We start from the raw sequence: 23744 nt of genomic DNA, 5'->3' as shown, positions 1-23744 counted from the left end.
GATATACTAGATGAACTGCTGCTTATGGAGAATGCTGACTGAGATTTTGCCTGCAGGGATTTTCTAAATTCCCCAGTTTCACGCATCTTCAGATTTGCTCTTTTCTGGCCTTTCTTCCTGCATTGGTCATCATTAATGCTACCTAGACAATTAATTCAGTTTAAGTAAATCTTTTATTTAACAAATTCTAGCCTGTGTAAAACGTACAAACTTAAAAAATATTGTAATTTTTTGTATATATTTTTTTTAATTAGCTTTTATTTCAGTTATAGCTGGCAGTTAGCTGCCAAGTCAAGATTTCTAATATTTGTTGAAGTTTATTTATGTTTAAGGTTTTCATATAATAGCGCCATATTTGTTTTTTGACACGGATGAAGCCGAGGCTGTGAGGAGTACATATGCAAGTACATATAGTGTTCAATATATCATACTAACACGACTGTTCAGATGATGAAAAAAAAAAACATTAGACAAAAACCCCATATAATAGTTATGAAAGTTGTGAGTTATGAAAAGTACGTGATCTAGGACCTTTATACAGTGCATGTAGTTGTGAAGACTGTAAGTCTATCCCTCACAGCCTCGTTTTTATTTGTGTTGAATTTAATATGGCGTCTAACCTGTCTAAGGTCTATATTTATATTTTATATTATTTCAGTTTTTTATTCATTTAAATAAAAGGATAGTTTTAATAGACTTAGTTAAAGGCAGGGTATGCAGGATTTTTCTAAAAAACTTTTTCCCAAATTTGTTTAAACTGTCTTTATATACCAATACATAATTCAAATGGAAGTACTCTGAAAAAGAGAGTATAAAAATCGAGTGTCTGTTGTCCTTATACTCTCTTTTTCAGAGTACTTCCATTTTAATTATGTATTGGTATATAAAGACAGTTTAAACAAATTTGGGAAAAAGTTTTTTAGAAAAATCCTGCCTACCCTGCCTTTAACAACAACGTTGAACTTTTGTTGCTAGGGTGTTCTGGGTGATTGCTAGGTGGATGCTTAGCATGCTTAGCCCACCTTCAAGTCTTCATGGATATTGGACATGATCCATCCATCAATGTATGTCAATGGGATTGACCGTCTTCCGTTTAAGGGGGCGTTTACCCGACACCGTTTTCAACTAAAAACTTAAAACCAACTTCTGGCCTGGAATACATAAACAGCGTTTTTAATCGTTTTCGTGGATCAGTGTGAACGGGGATCATTTTGGCATCGTTGTTTTTGCGTTTTTTAGTACAGCGTTGTCGTGTAAACTTACCCTTACAGTCCGGCAGGTGAAAATCTTTAACTCAGAAGAGAAATAGTACACCGCATGATAAGAGCGATTATTAAAGGCCTTGTACGGTTTCGCTTGAAAACGCATATTTTTCTCTCCGTTTTGGCCTTCTGTCCACACTGAGACGGCGTTTTAATTAATGAAAATAAAACTTTTTGAAAACGCTCTCCAAAGTGGATACATTTAAAAATGGCGTTTTCGCGTTATAGTGTGGACTGTGAAAACGGAGGTATTTGAAAACGATGACGCATGTTTAATCATGTGACGCATATTGTACAGATAGATATTCACCGGTTTTGTGCCTGTTATGTGCGATTCACTTTCACACAGTTGCTAAAATATGTTACTTTGCTCACTCTTCATATCGCAGTCCTGCAAAAATGACAGAATTTAGACAGAATGACAGAATATCATATATAACTTATATATAATATAACTTAATCATGTCTTGTTCTGTCTGTATCATCTCAGTGAGTTTTCATGGGGTTTTACACATGTGCAGCAAGGTGAATTTAGCATTTTCCGACGTTTCAGAGTGGACGAGAAACTTTTGGAAAACGCTTGAAAACGCTAGTGTGCGGAGAGCGTTTTGAAACGAAAACGCCATTTTCAAATGTATCCAGATTAATGTTGTGGTAGCCAAAGTTGCGTACACATAAACAGATAGCAATACATTAGAATCCATTAGACAGGATTTCGTTGTGTATGTGTAACAACATGGCCGCCCTATATCATTACATGCATGCTCTGAAACATAAACAGCACAGACAGCAGCAAGGACATCTGTCTCCTTTTTCAAGCTGATTTTGTACGGTATCTGCCGCCCACACACAAGATACCTGCCAGCGGTGTCAAGATGGCCCCCAGCCCCTCCGACAGGGCCCAGATTGGCTCCCGGTGAGCAGAAATGTTTTATGACCTGCTACTTCCTCCGAGTAAATCAGCCACACTGCCATTGACAACCTCTCAAAATCACATACAAAACACATAAACACGTGATGTAGAACAGAAACCACCCTGCTGTTCGGTTGTTTTTATGTTACAGGACCCTGAACTGTTTTCAGATTTGTGCTCATTCTCATGGTCTTGTCAAGGGTTAAAATTGGATTTTGAGGCATTGCGAGTCTGTAATTTGATTGCGTGTATTTTTCATACACCCGTGGGGATTTTATTCATCACTCTGGTGTTGGTTGTCATGGCAAATTCTTGAGATAATATGTCTGGAGATTGTCCTTTGGTGAGCAAAACACAAATGTCATATAGGGACCTTTTGATCCCTGTGCGTCTGAGATCATTTCCTGTTGTGTATTATCAGAGGCAGGTCAGATACAGGTCAGGCCAGTCATTCGGGTTTTTACTTAACCTGCCCACATTTTATATAAAAAGATACAGTGTAACATCTAAACATTTGACATTGATGTTTTTTCTTTATTCTAAAATTGCTAGGTTTCTAATTTGCAATAATAACAGGAAATTATACGTTTGTATGCAGTGTTGTTATTGTTAGCTAAAAGCTAATAAATGTTCATTCAAAAGAGTAATACTACATACTATAATAGTATATAAATACATATTTTAAAAAGTAATTTATTCATTTTATACATGATCTATCTTGTGTGAGTTTAAGGCAGGAAAAGGTAGGGTTTGCACAGGAAAGCATCACTCACTTTTTGTTTAGTGAATGTAAAATCTAGTTTCATATACAGATGGATCTGGAGTTATTAATTTAAACAGAATTATGGTTACATTTTAACTTCAATTCTTGTTTTGGAGATTTTACATTTCGTAGGTCGCAATTTACCTTTAAAATGAATCGAAAAGTAAATCAATAAATATCATTAAAACAGAAATCTCTATAGTTAAAGGTCGTCCATAATTTCCTTGCCAATCTCCTTGCCAAAAAAATCTCTCTCCATCTGCTCTCTTGTTTCATCCCACACCCCTCCCTATGATAGCAATATTTCCTCTTTTCTCTTAATTATCTCTTTAATTTCAGGAGAATTTAGCTTTTCCCTGACAACATATTCCTGCCAAACCTCTGATGATTGACAGATAGAGTGATTGAATAATGTTAAAATCCCAGACATAAGCCAGACATGAAGTATCTGGCATTAAAGAGGAGAGGTTGAGTGTCTGTTTCCCTCCTCGTTATTATCAGCTTCAATTTCATGTATTATCTTACATCCTGTCTTTCTCACCTCTCTTTGCATGTTTAAGAAGGTTATGCGCATATCTTAACAGAATCTAACGCTACTCGTTAATAATATACCTCAGAACACTAGTGATTTGAAGGTGGCTGTAACAAATCAAGCACAGTTGAGGTGAATGATGGTAATTAGCACATCTGGTTGTCAGGGACTCACAATGCTGTCATGCTGTTCAAGGTTGCCACGGTGTTATTTTAGTATTATTTATATACTAGTAGCCTATTTATTAATATTTTGAATTAGCTTTTTAGATTTTTAGTTTGCATTTTAATTTTAGTTTTTAGCAATTTTAGGTAATTTTAGTGCTTCAGCTTCAAGTTATTTTATTTCAATGACTTGCCAATGCAACATTTCTAATAGACCTGAGTCAGGGTGGCGCCATATTTATTTTTTGACAGGGAAAATGAGGCTGTGAGGGATAGAACTACAGTGCGTTTGTACTGTTGTTTGACAACATACCGATTGTTCTGATGTGTGGATGCAGATGTTTCTAGCTAGCTACGCAAGCTCTATTTTGTTAGCATAGCATAAACCAATAGTTTTATGGCCCGTTTTCTATTTTAGGTCAACTACTGCCATAGCAGTGCAACAGTTTGAAGAGAATATTGTTGAGTTAGTTAAAATGAGTTAAACTGTCAGCATGTTTACCTGAAAAACAACGCAAGCAGTTTGACATTTGAAGTTAACAAATGTTCAGTAGGGCTGTCCTCTTTGTTGCTAACTGTACACCTAGCACTGCATAGCATTGTTTAGCCTCTGCAAAGCTAATCGATGGATGTAGCACAGCATAACTGTGGACATCCTAGCATTAGCGCTCTGCTCCACATTAACAACATCACTTTAGCATAGATCCCTCTGATAGATCGTCAGTGTTAATTGACCTGAAATCTCCAGACACAATAGACTAATTAATCAATGTTCTGCATTCAAGAAGCTGTTGAAGAGAGGAGTTAAGAGGGAAGAAGTTTCGGTGATGTACACTTTCCATCTGTCGGGTCTCAGGGGTGATGATTCATTGTAGCTCTGAAATCACCTGTCTGTTCATCTCAATATGGCCGCTGTGTACTAAAGGTTTCACACGCTGTCCAAACACTTTACAAAATTAGCCTCTGGTGTGCACCACCTGTGTGAACAACAGATTTCGGCATAATAGCAGCACGTATGATGTATATGCAATTCAGCGGAAGAAATGTGTCGGCTGGTAGAGATTCGGCTGTATCATTTGAGTCGTATGTATAATATAGTACTGTTTTGAGACATGTTTTTTACTCAAATGCTACATAATGTGAAGCTGACTTTTTTTGTTATGGATAAATTTACCTTTTAGTTTGTGTCCATCAACTAAAAAAAAATGTTGAGGTTTAATTTTTATTAAAATACATGGTTAAATATATTTTACCATTCAAAAATGTGGGTTTGGTAATGTTTTAGAAGTCTTTTATTATGCTCACCAATTATGCATTAATTTGATTAAAAATAAAGTAAAACATTAATATTAATATTATTACAATTTAATTTTTATATATTTTACAAAAATAATTTATTCCTGTGATGGAAATCATCATTACTCCAGTCTTCAGTGTCACATGATCCTTCAGAAATCATTCTAATATTCAGATTTTCTGCTCAAGAAACAGTTTTTATTATTAATTTCTTATCATTATATGTATGTGGAAACCATGATAAATTCTTTGATGAATAGAAAGTTCAAAAGAACAGCGTTTATTTGAAATAGATATCTTTTGTAACATAAAATCTTTACTGTCACTTTGGATCAATGTGCATCCTTGCTGAATAAAATAATTAATATCTTACTGAGCACAAACTCAGTGAATGTGCCTTCACATCACTCAGTTGACAGGCTTGAAGACCGACTTTATTAAATATCTTGTGCACCCTAACCAAATCAATAGGTCTGTCAATACCACGAGAGGGCTTACTCACAATCCAGTATTATTAAACTCACCCGTTCTATTCTGTATTTTGAGGTTGGATGCTTGATCCACAATAGGAAGAGTTTTTGTGCATCCGTCTAGCTCTGTTTCTAATCTCCAGGCATCAGTTTTATTACCGTAGCTGTGGCCTTTTAGGACCCTTGGGGAGGCAGAGTTCCTGCTCTGTGCTTGCGTCCTGTTTCTGTTAATGTCATATTTGCACTCAGTAATTCATCACTTACTTATCACGGTTCTTCATCGGTTCTCGGTCTCATTCATCAGGCCTGACCTTGCCATATCCTATAGATAGCGCAATATTTCTGTGCAGCTCAACCGTGCTGTCAAATATTTCTTGAAGAGCAGCTCTAGAGTGTGTATACATGCATCTCAGCTTATCTAAGCAATCGATAATGTCTAAATTAAGAGGATCGTGTGAAATACTGTATGTTGCTATGGAGACTTTAAAAACAGGAGTCTTGATTTGATGCCACACCAAACTCCTAATGTTTGCTGTTCTATTATTTCTATAAGAAAAGTCTGTTTTCTCCTATAAAACACAGTCCATTCATTAGTGGCGTTTGCTAAGTCTAGCATCACTGTTATTATTGAAAAAAGAGGGACATATATAGGGAACAGTATATGCAAGAGCTCTTTTGACATGGGCTAGTAATCAACACCTTTGTAATGCCCTATAACAACAACCCAGAATACCCTAGCAACCGCACAGGAATGTGCTAAAAAAAACCTCTAGCATCACTGCAGCATGATAAGCATGTGCTAGCTTCATATTTTGTTCATTAAAAATCACAAACACATCCTCGTTGTTCTCTGTTTTTGTTCCTTTTGTGAAAGTGTTGATTTGGTGTGATTTTATTTTAGCATTCACAGCCGGTGCTGCAGTAAACACAAACTTTCAGTCGAAGGTGTTGAGAAGCATTGATTGACCTTTTTCTCTCACTTGTCTTGTATCTATTTCTTTTTTTCCTATAATTTTCCTAATCCATATTGGATTGTAGCATTCACTTTTTACAATTCAGGCGATTTCCGATGGATAAAATAAGCCCCATCCTATATCTTTTCTCACTGAATATCCTGTTTCACTCAGAAATATGTCAGTTTACAGAAGTAAAGTGTGTAAAATGTGATTTTAATCCTGCTTAGATAGTAATTGGAGTACCATGATTAAAGAGGACATATTATGCCCTTTTACGAAGTCTTGATTTTGTTTTTGGGGTCTACTAGAACAGGTTTTCATGCTTGAATGTTTTTTAAAAAAAAAGAACATTATTTTACATTATTGCAGCACCTCTCTGTCCAAGCTGTCAATAACGCTATGGCTGTCCGAAACGCTATCGCCCCCTATACCCTTAAATAGGGCACTATTTGAGGGGACAACCATTTGTAGTGGTGTCCGAAACCATAGTGGACGTTATCGAGTGCACTCATTCAATCCCACAATGCACTGCAACAATGAGCGCCGAACGAATTCCCGCGTCTCGCCAGAAGATGGCGCCCGCAGCTGAATCATCCATCCATTTTCCAAACCGCTGGTCCAATGTGGCTGCATCGTAATATCATACAGGTATATATTCCTGTTGAATTGATTATTCAATTGTTTAATTAAGGTTTATACATAGTTTCCATGACAGAGTTTGAGATTTAAATATTTTCATCTTACTACTGGAGCTGCCAGTTTGCTAAGTATCAAATGATTATTAAACAAGCACGCACAAACTATGCAAAAGGGGCAGCCCTTCCGGCGCACTAAGTGTCCATATTCACTCACTCGTTTTCATTCACTCCTTCAAGTTGACAATATTACTGGACCAATGTAGGAATAGTGAATGAGGGCATAGGGGGCGATTTCGGACACACATCCTCTGATTATATTATTGGCTGGACCAGTGTGTTGTGATTGGTCAAAAGCTTTGAGTGCGTTTAGGAAATGTCACGCCCCTTACCATAACCGCTAGCTATAACACAACAACTAACACAACTCAACCAGGCCACGCCCTTTTTTTTTGCTTATGCCTTGGGTGGGAATTATTTAAATGAGGAACATTGTGATGTGTATATTCCTGGAAAAAAAACACACGAAAGACTACATTCGAGGTGTTTCAGAAACAGTGCTTACTGATATAAAGAATAACTCCCTTTGCAGTGACTTGGTGCTGTGTGACTTTGCCAACCTTTTCAAGCTCAAACAGCAACATTACACACTAACAAATGTTTAAAAAAAAGCATAATACCGTAGGTCCTCTTTAAAATGCTAGCAGGGTTATTTGTTTTCTGAACAGTGGCAGATAGGGGGAGAATTTGAGAGTGTTATTTATTTTTTCTGTTCTGTTTGGTGCTGTTGAAAATTGCTTACAGTAACTTCTCAATATCTCAGGAGTTTGTATCGCATTACCATATGTGAGTGATACAAATCTGTGTGCCTTCAGACTGTTGAAATCTGTTCAAGGACGCTCTCCTGAGCCAAATGCTGTTTTTATAAATCAGTTTTGAAAAAGTTCACTTGTTTTCTAAAAAAGTATTTGTTTGCCGCCATGGTAACAGACTGTCGGAATGTTTGAATGAATCGCTTTCAGTATAAAGGAACCAGAGGTGGGCAAAAGTACACAACTTCCTTACTTGAGTGAAAGTACAGATACTACTGGTCAGATATTACTCCATTACAAGTAAAAGTTGAAAAGATCGAGTTTTACTTAAGTAAAAGTACAAAAGTACTTGTTTTTAAAAGTAAAAAGTAAATGTCAATGCATTGTTTTATTATTGTTGCATTGTTACAGTACCGTATGCCTCTGAAGCAACCTAGTGAATACACTGACCAGTTTGTAGTATCTGTGGAATTAAGAGCTTTTAGAATGTTACAAAACCTAGAGAAATTAAACAACTTCACTTTTTATTTAACACTCCTAACACCCCCACAAAAGTACACTTCTACGTGTATCCATTCATGCACATTTGAATCAAGTAGTCTGTAAAGACTGATCAGAAAACCCCCAGCTACACAACCATAACTGTATAACTGCCCAACAGCAATAGTACAGAAATACTTGCCTTGAAAACAAAACTTTCAAACCGTTAGTTGTGACAACGATACTGTCTCTCACAGATCACTAGTAGAAAGAAATCGTACTAATCGCCGAACTTCACCACACGTGACCCTACAAGAGACAATCATGTTTTAGATACGAAAATAAATCATGCATAACATAACTACTTTCTACTCAAAGACCTTGACAGAAATGTAGTGGAGTACAAAGTATGATATTTGTCTTTCAAATGTAGTGAAGTTAAAGTAACAAGTTTCCAAAAAAAAAATAAAAATCCTCAATAAAGTGGAGATATTTAAAAAGTGTACTTAAGTACAGTACTCAAGTAAATGTACTTCGTTACTGTCCAACTCTGAAAGGAACAGATACTAAACTAATGAGGACATGATTCGATAATTGTGAGATTCATGATTCGTGAGTGCTACATCAATAAATGAAATGTTTTTGCTTCAAGGAGGTATTGAAATATAAAAAAAAGCATGTTGCTTTGATTAAAAGTGGGAAAAAATGTTCTGTCATAATTAAATCTGTGTAAGATGAATCATTATTTGCAGTACAGCAGCAAAATAATCACTCATTTAATGCTGGATGCTTGTGTTTATGAAGCTTTCTGTATTGATCAGGAGTTTACACTGGAGATCATATGCACTGTTATTGGACCAACTCCAGACAGCAAATAATGAAGGAAAATAAATAGTAATTAAGGAGCAGCACCTGCACATTACTGAGCAAGGAGTTATTTAAGATCTCTCTCTCTAAGATGTCTCCCTCTTTCCGTCATATTGACTCATTTTATACTCATTTGATATTAAGGTTATCATCACGGAGCTGCAGCATATCCCATCATGCTCTTTGTCTCAGAGCGTCAGTGCAGGTTTAGCAGCCGCTGTGAAAAGGAAATGAAAGCAGTGCTGTTAATGTCAGTCATCTGACAAACACTCGTGGGCTGTGGGCAGTCCTCATGCCATTTACACACACAGCTGTAAGCTGCCACTCAAAACCAGCATGAACATCACTGACACATCCTAACCATCATCTAGAAATATGTGTTGAAGGCACAACCATTTATGGTATTTTAGATATTATGCCTTAAATTGTATTATTTTAATGGCAGGTGCAATATTTACAAAAAAAAAAAGAATGAAAGACTTGATTTTACATTGGGGTTGATGAGATTTTTTGTGTCAAGTGTCATGCTCACTATAAGGCTGCTTTTAAACAGCAGTATTGTGATTTTTATGGATTGAATAATACATAAACATACATAAATACAATTCCAAAAAAATGTTTCTGGAACAAATCGCCTACCCTGCCTTTAAAATAGCTTAAAAGGATTTGTTGATGGCCAATATTATATATATATTATATATATATACAATATTAAATATATTTTTTAACATGTTTAACACACCAAGTTTAAATCAGTAATAATAACCAGAAATAAAAAAACGAAACAAATCAAAACTGTATTTCATAACGTTAAAATGACGTCTATCTATATGGATTGATCCCTTTGTTACTGAGATGAAGTCTGGAAAACACTAATGAATATTTAACGTTTATCCACAGGGCTTTGGTATCTTTGAAAGGCAGGGTGCACAACGCTTACCAAAAGCTCCTTCTCGGCCCTTGGGGGAGAAAAAAATTAAAAATGTAACAGGAAACAGAGCAGAGCAGGCGGAAGAAATAATCAAACCAAATTATCATACTGTCTTTGACTCTTGGATGACACTGACTATTCTTGGAAAGCCTATATCCTCAGACACGTACGCACAGCTAATGCATAGATCCTCAGTGTGCCGAGAGACGTTATATCCACAGGGCAGGGCCTTTAAGACAGAATCAAGATGGTAGACGTGAGAAAAAGAAAAAAGTGTTGTTTATCGTCACAGCTCTCTCTCTTTTAGCACATATCAATATTTGCAAAAAAAAAACATCTTGAGAAATGAGCACATTTGGAGATGAAATGAGCGTTACGGAACAAAGCAAATATCTTAACACCTCAATATCAGTTTAGAGAGGGAAAATTCCTACCATTTATCCTGTTTTGATCTTTTCCTTCTTGTTGTATTGCTGTGTTTCAGGTATTTATGAACAGACGTTTCTTATATAACTGCAGTGCTCCTGTCCTGGATGTGAAGATTGCCTTTTGTCAGGTGTGTGTTCCATACAGGTAAATTAAAAGGTAGAGTATTCATTCACTTCCATTCTGCCCGTCATTCCTATGGATGTGTCATTGCTTAAAATAAATACTGGTGACAGCATGTCTGGGCCCTTAAGGAAGATGTACAGCTTACACGGGATCAGTTCCTCGCAGCATTCCAAGCCATTCTGAGTCGGGTTTCCCAAAATGCATTAAGAGCATCTTAATACACTTTAAATATGCATGGAAGTGTTTTCAAAAATCAATGCAGTCATACAGATATATCATTCAAATTAAAAGCACTTAAAGGGAAAAAGAAAGTCTGAATCATTTACTCACCCTTGTGGTTGTTGCAAACCCATAGGACTTTCTTTTTTCCGGGAAAGTGACTTTTTTTCATCACACTATTGTTTCACTCTGAAATATAATGGTTTGCAAAATGCTTTTCCATGTTGATAGTTTACCAAAAATGAAAACTCATATGTCTTTCTGTCTTCTATGGAGCACAACAATAAGTTGTTGTTTATTTGCACCCCATCAACACAAATTGAGGGCGAGTAAATGGTGACAGAGACAGAATTTTTACTTTTTGAGTGAACGATCATTTTAAAATCAATTTACAGATGTATATCTTCCTTAATTTTAGGGCTCTAGATTGATTGACTTGAGTCAAGAAACAGAATATTTTGTTGACCTGATTTGTATTGTAACTGCTATATTGTAACAAACTTTCTCAAATAACACAGTGGAAACACAATGATTCAATATCAGATTACATATCAGAATACTGTATGATTTCCTGTTAATGATGGAGTTACAAAAAGTACAGTAATCACAGTAGCACAGCAAAACATTCAATAAGCCACCTCATATGTTCCTTGGGGTTCTTGTCCTTTTCGTTTGGGCCTTAAATGATCCTCATCACCTGTCAGAATGACCTTCAGCGTGACATACGGATCCCAGGTCAAGAGGGCAGTTGACTAGTGGATAAAGATTCTGTTAACCAAGAGGTTGTAGGTTCAAATCCCAGAGGGATTGATCCATGAATCAACACTGTGCCCTTGAGCAAGACACCTAACCTCTGTGTCCTCCACAGGGACTGTCACTGTAGGAAGTGTTCTGTGGGTCACTTTAAATAAATGTGTCCGCTAAATGACTAAATGGCAACTGACTCCTGAACCAAGTGTGTTTCATACCCCTAAAAGTGTGTCAGCTCTGTTCCAGAACCTGGCTACTGCCTATATGGGGCACGGGAGACTTGACTCTCAACTGATTCGAATATATTTTGATGCTAGCATGACACAACAAAATACTCAAAAAAAGCCAGCATTTGGTAAAATAGTATTTTTGTTTTCAATATATCTTATATATCTTATATATTCAATATATCAATATATGTTTTCAATATATCTTCAATATATATATCTCAATATAGATATATCAATATATCTATATAATATATGATTTTTCCATATTTTCACATTTTGAAATATGACTTGATTAGCGTAAATTCGAAAATCCGAAAAATGTTTGTTTGGGGTGCTGGTGTTTGGCTGGTTATTGTATGATGATTGAAATCACCAAATAGCCTTAAACAACTAATAAACTGCACAGATTTTCTAATACATTTATTTCATGGACGGATTGCTTCTGACAGCGCTGTGCGAGTTCGCGGCGCCATATGCGGGACACCCATTATTGCATGTTAGCCAGGGTTCAAAGCGCCAAATTCAAGTACAAATTTTGACAATGCACAATTGTGAGATATGGCTTAGTGCAATCATCAGATTATATATGTAATTATATAAATATCTAGTTTGACGCACTGCATGTTTCAGAGTAAAGCACAGCACTGTGTTCATTTTCAGTTTCGATGCACTGAAAATGCTACTCTGCAAGTGCTGTGTATTTGAGTCAATTATAATTTGCTTTTGGAAACGCAAAGTGCGCCAACCATCTTCCTAAATTCATAATGAGAATCGTTAATAATAATTTTATTGTCAACAAAGAGGAGCGTTAAGGTTCTTGCAGTATTCCGCCAAAATAAAAGCTCAAATGTTTGAAAGCAAATAAATGAATGCAGCCATAAATGTCATTTTATTTAAAAATATTGTAATTTTACTGTTGCTCTGTAAAATAAAATAAATGTAAAATAATAATGATAACAATTATTATTGTTTATAATAATAATAATTCTATGAATACTTTTATTAGAACATTTTTTATTCTAATATATTATTATTATTAAATATTGCATTTAAAATACATTTTTTATAATAATAATTGAATATATAAATATATAAATCACATGCCTGATTTATATATTCATTAAATGTGAAAAATGGATTATTTTACCCAATATTTCCGTATGCTACTCATCCTTCGGTTCTGACTCTCTGTGGTCATTAAAAATCCCAAAATGTACCCATTGGCCCCCATCCATCATGGCCTCCTAATCATCCCCGTACAGTGATTGGCTTCATCACTCTCCACCAGTAAGCTGGTGTGTGGTGGGCCTTCCAGGTGGATGCTGCACATTGGTGCTGGTTAAGGAGATTCCTTCCATGTGTAAAGCGCTTTGAGTGCCGAGAAAAGCGTTATATAAATGTAACAGATTATTATTGTTATGAATTTTTATGCTTTTTGCATTAAAATGTCATCTAGGCTGCTCATTAGGTTTTGGAACAGAACTAATTTCACCACAATAATAAAACCAAACCATTCTATGTGCTCTATCCCTTGTTTCAATAAAAGGCAGCAATTATCACAAATCTTAGCTCATTAGCTTCAAATTAGCCCAGTCAGTTTAATAGGGGGGCACTGCAGTGAGGGGTTACTCCCATGATAAAGATAGACTTATTACCATTTTAGCTTGTGAAATTATGTGGACAGCTTCCTCCCTTGGTATACCCGAAATATATTCACTATGTGACAGTTAGTACAATCGATTACACAGTTGGCCCTTGTGCCGTCGTTGGCATGAACTCCAGAACAGAGAGACCCTTGCTAACCCTGATAGTTTGATTTAATATAGTGTGATATCTGAGATCTTCAGCCAAGCACAGATAAGATGCTCTCTCTAGTGGCGAAACTGAAATGTTTAGATGTTATGCTCTTACCCAGCATACAAAAATATGTTTTCTGAATGTTTTGATAATGTTGCCATTAAGTTATGAAAACTTGATTTCTGAATGTTTTCTGAACATAAAAATAATTAAACCTTTTTTTCTTGCCTATATAATTGTTAAGGAAAATTTTTGAATGTTCTTTAAAAAAAAAAAAAAACTATACAAACTTATAAATACATTTTATTAAAAAAACAGATAACTTTGAACAAACGTATTAACGTAACTGGCAGAACTTTGTTCATAACTTTGAGAGAACCTTTTCCAGACAAACTTCTGAGAACATTCCTTGTTAGCTGGGAATATACATAATTTAAATGCAACTTAAATTTTTGATCTCAAAATTGCAACATAATTAGGTGAAATTAAGATGCAATTGGGCGATATAAAATTGCAGGGCTAAGAGACAAGCCACATTTTGAAATATAAAATCACAATAGTGAGAAATAGTGACTTAATTCATCACATAAGTTTAAAATGTTACTTTGTATCCCAAAATTAGACAAATACTAGCAGTATTTGTTGGCTTTCCATGTTTGATATTCGTATTTATTTATTTTTTGGCTTGCGGATATAGAGTCTTGCTGTGGCCTCTTCTCAAATTGTTATTGTAATTGTTGTAATATTTTCTTCACTCATTTGTGACACCTCATTTCATTTAATTATTTTAATTTAGTTGCTTAGTGTGTGGTGGTTTGACCTAAATATCAAGGTCTACACATAGCAATTATGTATTTGTCTGCAAATCATTTAAGCAAACTCATCTGTGGTTTTACAGTGTTGAATGAGCTTTCATATCCAGAGCTGATGAAGAGAATGCAAACAGTTGTATCCATACCTCTTTATATCACTATTAAGGTGAATCATAGAATCATTTGCACAGGTTTTTATGACTTATAATAATAGCCTACAAGTGCTTTGGAGCTGCTTATCAACTGTCTAAACACGTTATATGATGTCCTCTGCTCATACATCCATCTTTTTCTCCACGCAGGGGTTTGGCAAACAAGTTGATGTTTCTTACATTGCCCAGCATTACAACATGAGCAAAAGCAAAGTGGACAACCAGTTCTACAGCGTGGAAGTAGGAGATTCCACCTTCACGGTTCTCAAACGGTACCAAAATCTAAAGCCCATTGGTTCTGGGGCTCAGGGAATAGTGTGGTGAGTACCCATGGTGCATCTCTTTGTGTTTTTATCGTGAAAATACGTCCTTATGGATGTCATAATGATTCTCAAACAACAGGCTTTGAATTTTAAGAGCAATATTTGGGGTTTTCTTTGGCGGGGTGTGTGATGAATTGCAGTTCCCTTTCAGTCGGTCACGTTCCGACGTGACGTCTCCGTTCCCTACTTCAGTGAACGAGGGTTACATACGTAACCGGGACGTTCCCAGTAGACGGAAGCTAATTTGGATCCGAGTTTCAGAAAAGAACCCATCCGTTTATTGCGCTTCCCAAAATCCGAACCTTATGATTTTTGAGTCGTGGCTAATGTGTGGACTGTAGGGTAATCTTGATGAGTGTGGCTTTCCCCCTCCCCCATTCCTCTTTCCTTGCATCTGAGTTTCAGTGGCAGCGGTGCGTTTGTTGTGGAGAAGGCAGAGAGGCAGGACTGGACTGTTAATGGCATTGTTGATGTGTTCTGGCTGGTTTGCTGGCTGCAGTAATCCTGCCTGCTGGATGGACAACCCTGATCTAATTTAACTTCCTCTCCTCAGCAGCAGTCACATGATGTAGCATGGCAGCGGCATTAGCCTAACAAATGCCACATCATTCTCCAGAGAGAGAGAGAGAGAGAGAGAGAGGCAAAAGAAGGACAGTTTAAAAGGATTGTGCAAAGTCACATGTCTTCCACAGACCCTGATGAAACTGGTTGTGGTTAGGTTACATTGCTGTACAATGTTTTCATAATGTTAAAAGCTTAGAAGTTAGTTTGCCGTTTTGTTTTTATTTACAAACTAACTTATTTGAATAGCAAATCTGCGAAAAATTTTGGCAAATTACAACGACAGCCAGTTTTACATACAATCACTGTCAAGGGCGTAGATTTGGTTTGAACATTGGGGGGGTTGAAGTTTGGGTCTGCATATTTTTCATGTGATCATGGTATAAATATTGGGGGGGGGGGGGGGGGCAGGGGGGGTTGTAATGCATAGATTGAATTTTTTTGGGGGGGTGGGGGGGTGGGGGGGGTATATTTCCCCCCCCAACCCCCCCCACAAATTATGCCCCTGATCACTGTAAGTAGATTGGGATGATTCATTTATCATTTCAATTGTGAATGCAAGATCTTTCGCTAAGAAATTGCTGGTAAATTTCACAAATAATTACAAAGAATCGGCAAGTAACACATTGAATTAAACATGACATTTTGAAGGTTTTGGGACACTGATCAGTGTTGTATATTGAGCCATTGTTTTGTGTTGAGTAATGTTTGTTGAGTGTTTATTGAGTAATTTTTAGACATGTACAGCACTTTGGCCAACTTGTGTTGTTTTTAAATGTGCTTAACAAATAAATGTTGATTGACTGATTGATTGATTGAAGTAAAAAGATTTTTGTGTGTGTGTGTGTGTGTGTGTGACAATTTGAATTCAGAATATAGCCTAATTACGTTTCTATTATTGACAAATGTAGTACCAGGTTTTGATAGCGTTTGCAAAATTTCGAAAGTTTGTAATAATGACGATTTTTTTCATGTTTTAGATGATTTTTTCTGTTCGCCAAGGCTTCATTTATTTGATAAAAAATACACACACACACACAAAACAGTAATATTGTGAAATATTATTACTATTTAAAATAACTTTATTTTTGATATATTTCTAAATGTAATTTACAGTATTCATGTGATGACAAGGCTGAATTTTAATTTAAATATACTGATCTGGTGCTTAAGAAACATTTCTTATTATTATCAATGATAAAAACAGTTTTTGTTCACAATAACTGAGCAGCAAATCAGCATATAATGATTTCTGAAGGATCATGTGACACTCAAGACGAGTAATGATGCTGAAAATTCAGCTTTTTCATAACAGTAATAAATTATATTATAAAATGTATAAAAATTGAAAACAGTTATTTTAAATTGTAACAATATTTCACAGTATATGTTTTTCTTTTCTATAAACAAACCAAACATTTATAAGAATATTAATTATGTTAGTTAAGTTACAACGTTTTCATGGCGTAGTTTAGCTAGCTGGGTCTGTGGAGTTATTAAACTAATCCATCAAATCATTCACAGTCCATGTTGGAAAGCTACATGCTGAATATTTAGATGACGCAGTGCTGCTTTCCTCAGAGTAATAGAGCTATGAGCATCTGGCATCGTGCTGATGCTGCTAAAGGTTTGGTCGCTAATAATTTATCATATCACACACACGCACGCCAATTTCCTGACTGTGTACGCTAACAGAAAATGAGATTCAATGCCTGGCAGGACTCTATCCAATATTGCGTTTTGGGTAAAAAGGTGTGCGCCAAGAAAGTAAATGTACATGCATCTAGAAAAACAAACAACATTCTCAACAACATTATGAAGAAATGCAGCATATCACACATTGTTTTGAATTATATAATCCATTAGGCAATACAAAGGCAATTTCTCAAGAATCAAAAAGATGCTGTCAGACTCTATGGGGACTTTTGGACCCAAATATTGGAAGAAAGCAATATGTTATTTGCACATTTTTGTGTTTCGCTGACGGTAGCTTTAGTCATCGCTATTGTACATGCCATCTGTCACAGAGCCGTTGGGATATTGATTATTCAGGAAATCAAGTGGAAGCACTGTGTGTCATCAAAGTGAGTGTTTGGAATGGCATACTACCATTTTTGAACATTTACTATATTGTTGCATACTATTCTTTTATGCATGTACTTCCCAAAAGTCTGCGGTCAGTAAGACATTCAAAAGATTTCTATATTAAAGAAATGCTGTTCTTTTGAACTTTCAAAGAATGCTGGAAAAAAAAAGATGCATCACGGTTTAGGCTACACAAAAATATTAAGCAGCACCACTGCTTTTGAACAGTAGATTACACGTTATGTATTAATACCAAGCGGGAACCGTCCGGTCTCTCTCTTGAATCCAACACGAAAGTGACTTAAACTGCAATTTATCGACTGGCCACTAGAGACAGGCTCCAAAAGAGAGTCAATCCCATGAGAGAACCCCCATGTTAAAAAGCCCAACTTTACAGCAGAAAAAATATATATTTACAGCCTGATAAAGTGGTTTTGATCTAGCTAATTTTGTCCGGCTCCACCCACTTTGGGCTTCAAATGCTCTTCAGAAACCTAAGGGTGATGTCACGGACTCTACGTCCATATTGTATTACAGTCTACGATTAATCCTAGTATGCAATGAGCAATCTCAGGCACAAAGACTCTTGTCATTTATGAAAGAAAAATAATGAGAGCACAAACAAGTTGGTAGGACAGTTCTGAGCTGAAGTCTTGAGCAGCTGGCAGAGGGGCTGAACACTGTGATGAACTTAGTGTCAAGTTAATTACTCTAGGCTGTGTTTAATTTCACCAGGCTGTCACGAAACTCCACTATGGCTGTCAGTGACTTCTTTTCCACTTCTTCTCCACGTAGAGTTTTTCAGTGTTGAGTTTGGGGCGTGAGATGTTTTGTGCTTTGATTATAGTGATTAAATACGGTCTTTAATGTATTTAATTGATAAAAGATGATTCTTCCTATTTACATGTTGTGATTTGTATAGTCACAGCGTGTACAAGGTCACATGAGACACAGCCATCATCTAACCGTATACATACTGGGAACTATCTTCTCAGAAGGCGAAGCACTGCTACTTGGGCGGAGTGATTTGCTCGCAGCACCTGAGAAGCCCGTGGTGAGGAGCAGAGAGTTCGCTCAGAGTTGGAGTAAATCACTCCGCAGAAGTAGCAGTGCTTCGCCTTCTGAGAATATAGTTCCCAGTACGGTTAGAAGATGGCTGTGTCTCATGTGACCTTGTTATTTGTACACGCTGTGACTATACAAATCACAACATGTAAATAGGAAAATGTTGGCATTATTTTGTCACTTATTGGGAGCAGTATGCTAGCTGGAGCCGTTTACCTCCAGTCTTTGTGCTAAGCTAGGCTAGCGGTGGGTGCGTCAGACAGAGTTACGGCACGCAAGGAGATGAAAAGGGTATGTATGGAATTATCTAAGTCTGGGGGATACGGTGAATAAAATAAAGTCCCAAAAAGTCGGTGTGTTCCTTTAAAACACATTCCCATTCTGATACTTCGATTTGTAGACAAGCCTGTATAATTCTCTCTTCCTCTTCTTCTTCTGAATCAGTTTCTGGTTCAAACATATATGGCTGAATTAAACCAATTTTCTACTTGTCTTTGTGTAGCATTTAATACAGTTGAGCGAGTGGATCAGGAAGTCCGAGCTGGTGTGAGTGAGTGGAGGCGGGGCTAATTTGCATATTCAAGGTTCTGTGTATACTAAATGAAGCAAGGGTGTAGAGTTACATTCAAGCTATTTTAAGGCATGAGGAAATTATTTTCAATGTGAATTTTTTTTTTTTTATCTTTTTGATTATCAAAGATGAGTTTTAAGGGATACATGTCATCATTTACTCATCCTCAGCAAATTATTTAAATTTCAATCAATTTTTCATACAAATCTATCATATGATTTTGAGGACATGAGTTGTATCTAATATGAATTACCAATTATCATTTTCGTTACATAGCAGTTTTGACACTCAGTTTTGACAAAACATAAAAAAATTGTGTATTGCTTAGAAGAAATAATATATATGTGAGTAAATTATGACAGAATACTATTCCTTTAGATTTTACTAGTGTGATATGATGTCGTGGTTATATGTCAGGTCTTTCTATTTGTATGAACTGTTTCTTATGCTGTAGAATAATATGTGGTGTTAAAGTAGTTAAAATGGTGTCTGGTTTGTGACAGCTGCCTGTAGGCAGGGCCCGCGAAGAGCAAAACTGCAATGCATTAACCACCTAGAGAGACAGCCATGACATCATCTTTGACACAAATGGGTATCTATGGTTGCCATTAGCCAAAAAAAAAAAAAAATCTCTGAAACTGCCGTTGCCATGGACACATCAGTCCTCGGTTCCAAAAAAAGTGCTTTAGAAACTTTAATGCTGTCGCTCAGAGAATATCTTTCCTGCCTAAATTTATACTAAATTCTTTGCATATTTTTTGTCAAAATGTACCATATTCAAAGCATTTGGAATTCCTTTTGTGATTTTACTTTGATTTAGTTCATTCTGTAGATTTTCTTTCATTGTGTTATTTTAGCATCATTGAGATATTATTGCAGTTTTTATTAATATTTTAAATATATTTTTATTTTTATTATGGCTGTACCGATCAAGTTTTTGAATATAAAGTGAATATTGTTGAATATTACATTTATCATTTCAAGTAATGACATGATTTTTTTTAATGGTTTTAGTTTTAGTTAACTATAACCCTGATGTGTATGTATGTATGTACTGTAGGATTTCTCCTGTTTTGATGTACCTCACCCCCTTCTGCTTTGACCATCTGCTGTATAACAAACCCCACAGCTCTGACTGTCCTCTCAAATAATCCATAGGTGAATCAAAGATCCAATGGGCCTGTGCGTTCTCCAATTCACACTATTATTCAGACGCAGACATGCATTATCAAACATGCGGTTTTGAGTTATGAATTATAGTGGAGGTTTAAAAAAAGGTTGCATTGAAAGCCGAAAAAGAGTCCACATCACACATTTTATTCACCCACAAGGAATTTTAATAGGTTTTATTGGGCTTTAAAACAGTGAAGGTCAGTTTTGACCACAGAACATGGCATACTCTCAACTTTTCAGCTTGTCTGTGGCTTCATGAAGTGCCACAGGAGGAAATATTTTTTCAATCACTGCTGCATTTCCTGGTCCTATTCGATGTTTTTTTTTTTTTTTTTTAACAATGGTGTTTTAAGCTTTAGCAGCGCATGTCAACATGGTTAAAGAGCAGACTTTTCCCACTGCAGCCTTGTGGGATGAAGCATTAAGTCATAAACCTCAGTAGCTTTTAGAACATGATGGCTTCTGCTAGCACACCTGGTCTAGTCATAAATAATATAGTGCTTTTTAACAACAGCTCTCCTGCTGCATTAACCATATATATATAAGATTTCGGCCCTCAATTTCATCATGACGGTTTTTATCATGACAGTTTTAATGCAATTTTTGACCAATATGAATATTCTCAGAGTGAAAGACAGAGACGGGCACCCACTGTTTTATTAATGCTGTTGTTGTTGCTAATTTATTATATAATTTAGTGCCTCCTTTTGGCCCACTTGTTAAATGAAGATACTGTTTCATTCAGGATGAATTCATTTTAGGTTTAAATACAATTAATATCAGCCTTCACTTATTAAAGAACATTAATGTGTTTTTTCACAATAAGCCATTGGCCACCTGGTTTTCTGCAGTGAAAACATTCATGCATTTAAGGGTTCACTCACATAAATAGAATGTTCAGTGTGCTGTACATTTAAAACATAACTGACACTGATGATGTCATTGTAATATTTGCTCACTGATTTGTGATTGGTCTTCATTTTTGCATTTATTTGCATACTGAAATTGGCATTACATCTAACTAAGCTGAAAACAAGACGTGTGCTGACGATTTCATTTACACAGAACCAAAACTTAAAACCTAACATTACCTAACACGTTAAATATTTCTTTGTGAAAATGTGAAAATGCAAATTCATATTATGAAAAAATTCAGCTAAAAATTAGCTGTAAATTAAAAAAAAATCTTTAATATTGCTTTTAAGCCAGTGGTTAGATGGGGAATTGTGTTGAATTCCACTCTGAATGGATTAAACATTTAAATGAATTTCATTCTTTTCATTTGTGTAGTTTAATAAATATGAACATTACAAGGTTATTTTGTCATTCAACATCAGAGTCTAATTAAAGCTGCGACAGTTGAGTGTATGAAGTGTCCAACATTTCTAACTTCGTTTTTACGGTTAATTAAGTGCATCATCTGGGTATTTAAAGTGAATTTTCAGTGTGAACACACTACTCACACTATTTATACTACAAAACATCATAGAATAATTGGGACGCACCTATTGTTTCCCATATGTTAATATTGCTTTCTCTCTCTCTTTCTCTGGCAGTGCTGGATATGACGCCGTCCTGGACAGAAATGTGGCCATTAAGAAACTCAGCAGACCCTTTCAGAACCAGACTCACGCCAAGCGAGCATACAGGGAGCTGGTGCTTATGAAATGTGTCAATCACAAAAACGTGAGTGCCAGAGCTCAATATCTCTCACCCGTTGTCCCATTGGATTGACCCATTTGTTTGGGCCTAGTTGATGTGCATGCATGTTCTAGAGAAATTCAAAAGATGATTTGTTTGTTAAACTGAAAGGCAGGAATATTGTGCCTACTGGCCGCCATATTTAGCATTACTGTACATAACACACGTACAGCACACGATCCTCAGGCCGAGAGAGAGAGAGCTTGGTGGCGATTGGTGGCATTGGATGATGAAAAACAAAGAAAGAAAGGGAGTGATAGTGTTAAGAGACAGATGAAACACTTTTTTGGCAACTATAGAGTTCACTTCACAATGCTGCTGCCAGATCTCCTGTCATCCCCCCCCCCCTCTCTCTCTCGTCGTCTCTCTTTCTGAGACTCGGGTTATAAAGGACAGCTGGGACGTGACAGAAATACAAATGTGCTTTTTCTATCATCCTCAGCTTTTATTGACTGTTGAACGTTCCTTTTATGAATCTCTCAGCCTCTTTTCAAGAAAAATAACTGAACAAAATAGTTCACAGAGAAATGTACTGCCATTATTTACTCACCTTTGTGTCATTCGAAACCTGTGTGCTGTTATTAGCCTGTGGAACAAATTAAAAAAATATATATTTATTTAAATATTTAAAAAAAATGGTCATACAATTATAGGACTATGTACTGTAATTACATTTTTTTGTGAAATATTCCTTTAATAATTAATCCAATGGTATATCATTGTATAATTTCATGTTTTACTAAAGTTCTTCTCTTCTTTTCTCCTTCAGATCATCAGCTTATTAAATGTCTTCACACCACAGAAGTCTTTAGAGGAGTTCCAAGATGTGTAAGTAATGTTTGGGGATTTTTCCAGACATGAAGTCATCTGATTATAGTCAAGCCACCTTTATTTATGTAGCGCTTTATACAAGATTGTTTTAAAGCAGCTTTACAGTGATACCAGGGTTATGATTTAATGAAGCAAACAGGTCATTTCGGCTGTACAGCAGCTCTAAAAGAAAGAAATCTCTAAAAGTTCAGTGTTGATTTAGTTCCACTGTAAATATCATAAATTATTAAATTGGTTTATTCAAAGTCTGGATATAAACCGTTTGGAGGTAGTGTTTGAACAACAATCATGAAACTAATAGTTCTGCCTCTAAAATCTGATTGGATAAGCCATGTTGAAGCCTTTTTTTCTTTACTAAACTACTTTCCTATGGAAAGAAATATATAATTAGAAAGGGATTGGGACATTTATTGTTAAAAGTGTTTGCATTTGAATAAACATTATTAATAATTAAAATGTTTTTCATGCATAATATGCAATACTTGTATAAACATTTGCTGAAAATCCAAGTATAGCCGGCCAGGTTGATTTATGATATTTTAGGTGAATTACAGCATGCCCCGGGGTGTTCGAGCTCATGCAGGGTCCCAGTATAACTGCTGTGATGTTGCAGAGTGAGGGTGATCTATCACCTGCAGTCGTTCATGCTCGCACTCTCTGGTTGGTCCCGATGCTTGAGTCTAGTGCCGCCCATGCCTTCATTTATTCTACACGCTGTGTGGACTAATCTAGAGCAGGATCAATATGCTGAATATGAAATGTCAAAGCCGGGTGATTTGAGTGTTAGGATGGATGGGGCATGCTGACTAAATTATTATAAATCAACAAACTAGCTTCAGAT

At 36.1% G+C, this 23744-nt stretch overlaps 1 protein-coding gene across 19 annotated transcripts in view; it reads left to right on the top strand.

Moving 5' to 3' along the window:
* The window catches only part of mapk10 (mitogen-activated protein kinase 10), a 64038-nt gene that overhangs the window by 16800 nt on the left and 23494 nt on the right, over positions 1-23744 (top strand). For 9 of the 19 annotated variants that reach the window (XM_084387383.1, XM_084387396.1, XM_084387394.1 and 6 more), the window contains exons 3-6: positions 10566-10637; positions 14744-14913; positions 21928-22057; positions 22842-22900. In XM_084387383.1, coding sequence (XP_084243509.1) covers positions 10566-10637; positions 14744-14913; positions 21928-22057; positions 22842-22900 — 431 coding nt within the window. Of the gene's footprint in view, positions 1-10565; positions 10667-14743; positions 14914-21927; positions 22058-22841; positions 22901-23744 lie in introns of all 19 variants that reach the window. The other 10 variants (XM_084387388.1, XM_084387387.1, XM_084387397.1 and 7 more) reach the window with 2 other exon arrangements.

Source organism: Rutilus rutilus, assembly GCF_951802725.1.
Source record: "Rutilus rutilus genome assembly, chromosome: 18".
Lineage (NCBI taxonomy): Eukaryota > Metazoa > Chordata > Actinopteri > Cypriniformes > Leuciscidae > Rutilus > Rutilus rutilus.
This window is presented reverse-complemented; position numbering and strand designations above follow the sequence as displayed.